The sequence below is a fragment of the Xyrauchen texanus genome, chromosome 4, assembly GCF_025860055.1.
Source record: "Xyrauchen texanus isolate HMW12.3.18 chromosome 4, RBS_HiC_50CHRs, whole genome shotgun sequence".
Classification (NCBI taxonomy): Eukaryota; Metazoa; Chordata; class Actinopteri; order Cypriniformes; family Catostomidae; genus Xyrauchen; species Xyrauchen texanus.
In genome coordinates this window covers 1,263,216-1,264,929 of record NC_068279.1, presented here as the reverse complement: position 1 = coordinate 1,264,929, position 1,714 = coordinate 1,263,216, and the positions used below count along the sequence as shown (strand labels likewise).

General features: G+C 41.9%; 1 protein-coding gene across 2 annotated transcripts in view; it reads left to right on the top strand.

The window, feature by feature from the left end:
- Positions 1-1,444, top strand: part of rcl1 (RNA terminal phosphate cyclase-like 1) — a 146,759-nt gene extending 145,315 nt beyond the window's left edge. Inside the window, exon 9 of one of the 2 annotated variants that reach the window (XM_052125930.1) lies at positions 831-1,444. In XM_052125930.1, the coding sequence (XP_051981890.1) occupies positions 831-984 (154 nt within the window). In that variant the 3' untranslated portion in view covers positions 985-1,444. The remainder of the gene's footprint in view (positions 1-830) is intronic. The other variant, XM_052125931.1, reaches the window with a different exon arrangement.
- Positions 1,445-1,714: the final 270 nt, after the last annotated feature.

Here is a 1,714-nt window from a genome sequence, read left to right as displayed (position 1 = left end):
TGGACCATGGTAGTGCCGTGTTTCATGGAGACGTGGACCATGGTAGTGCCGTGTTTCATGGACGTGGACCATGGTAGTGCCATATTTTATGGACTTGTACCATGGAATAAAATTTGTTAGAAAAGCACCATTCCAACATGGAGTGCTTTTTGTAAGGGTATATTAGCCCATTTCTACCAAATTTACGATGGATCTCGTCCCAACCCTGTGCTCCGCTTGTTCACGGCCGGGGCAGTCTGGATCCTATCCTAAACCGGCTGCACTTTTCCACTGATCTAAGAGCCGAACGGTGACTTAATGGGCTACTATTATTAGCAGATGGTTGTATTTAGTATATTTACTATATCATATAATATTATTGATTAGAGAATCCCACCGTTTTAATTAACAGATAGCTGTGATCTTCCAAACTTGGTGAATAGCTGGTCAAAAATCCCCTTACAGAACAAAACGATGCACAAAATAAGATGACGACAGTGTAAGAAAAGCTAACAAAGTTGACAAATATAAAAAACTTAACTGAGATCAGCTGCAGAGGACACCGGCGATTCACTGTTTATCATCAGCATTACTGGCTGAATTCAATGCCCTGTTTGGTGTCTGAGTCGGAACGGTTCCTGTGTAGAGACAAGCATGCTTTTGGGGCGAGTGCAGAACCAGTTTTTCGGCTCAGGAACGGCCGTTTCCACAGTGGAAATGGCCAGGAACCCATACCCGAACCATGCCGGTGGAAAAGGTCTATGTGATGTTTATTGGATTGGATCTGATCGTAATGTGCAACAAACCTGTTATTTTAAACCTGTTCTAACTGTCCATGTTCCTCCCTGTAGGATTGAGTTCCTCAGACACATCCGAGACTTCATTCAGATCATGTTCAAGATGGAACCACAGAAACCAGGAGAAGATGAGCGGAAAGGGGGAGACAAAGTTCTGATGACGTGTGTCGGAGCGGGTTACAGCAACATCAGCAAATCACTCAAATAAAGACTCAAATAATCGCAGTGTTACATTGAGCGACCCGATAGGCTGAATGTTCACTGACATAATGTTTTGTATCATTTTAGTATTTTAACATGGTGGCATTCCCAAATATGATTGCATTTATGAAAAATGGCTGTTGAATATGTTCCACAATAGCTTTTCAAATTGATGTTTGAATAATAAAACTACTGTGCCATTTCTCTGTTGAACTCTGCAAGTGTTTGATCATTCTGAGCCAAACAACATGCCGTTTACCATTTCTGCCGGTTTAACTCGGTCATCTCTAAAGAAAATTATTCTATGGTATACTGGAAAACAGTAAGCATTTATAAGTTTGAAATGCTTTTATTGGCAAAAACATTCAATATATGCAAAGAGTCAATATTTACAGTGTTGCCTCTTGTTCTTCATAACCTCTGCAATTCACTCTGGCATGCTGGAGATCAGCTTCTGGGCCAAATCCTGACTGATGGCGATCCATTATTGCCTTATTAGTGCTCGGAGTTGATCACAATTTGTGGCTTCTGCTTGTCCACTCGCCTTTTGAGGATTGACCACAGGTTCTCTATGGGATTAAGATCCGGGGAGTCACCTGGCCACGGATCCAAAATCTCAAAGTAATGATCTCCGAGCCACATTATCACTCTTGCCTTGTGACATGCTGCTCCATCAAGCTGTAAAAATGCACGGATCATCACCAAATTGCTTCTGGATCGTTGGGAGAAGTGTTTTT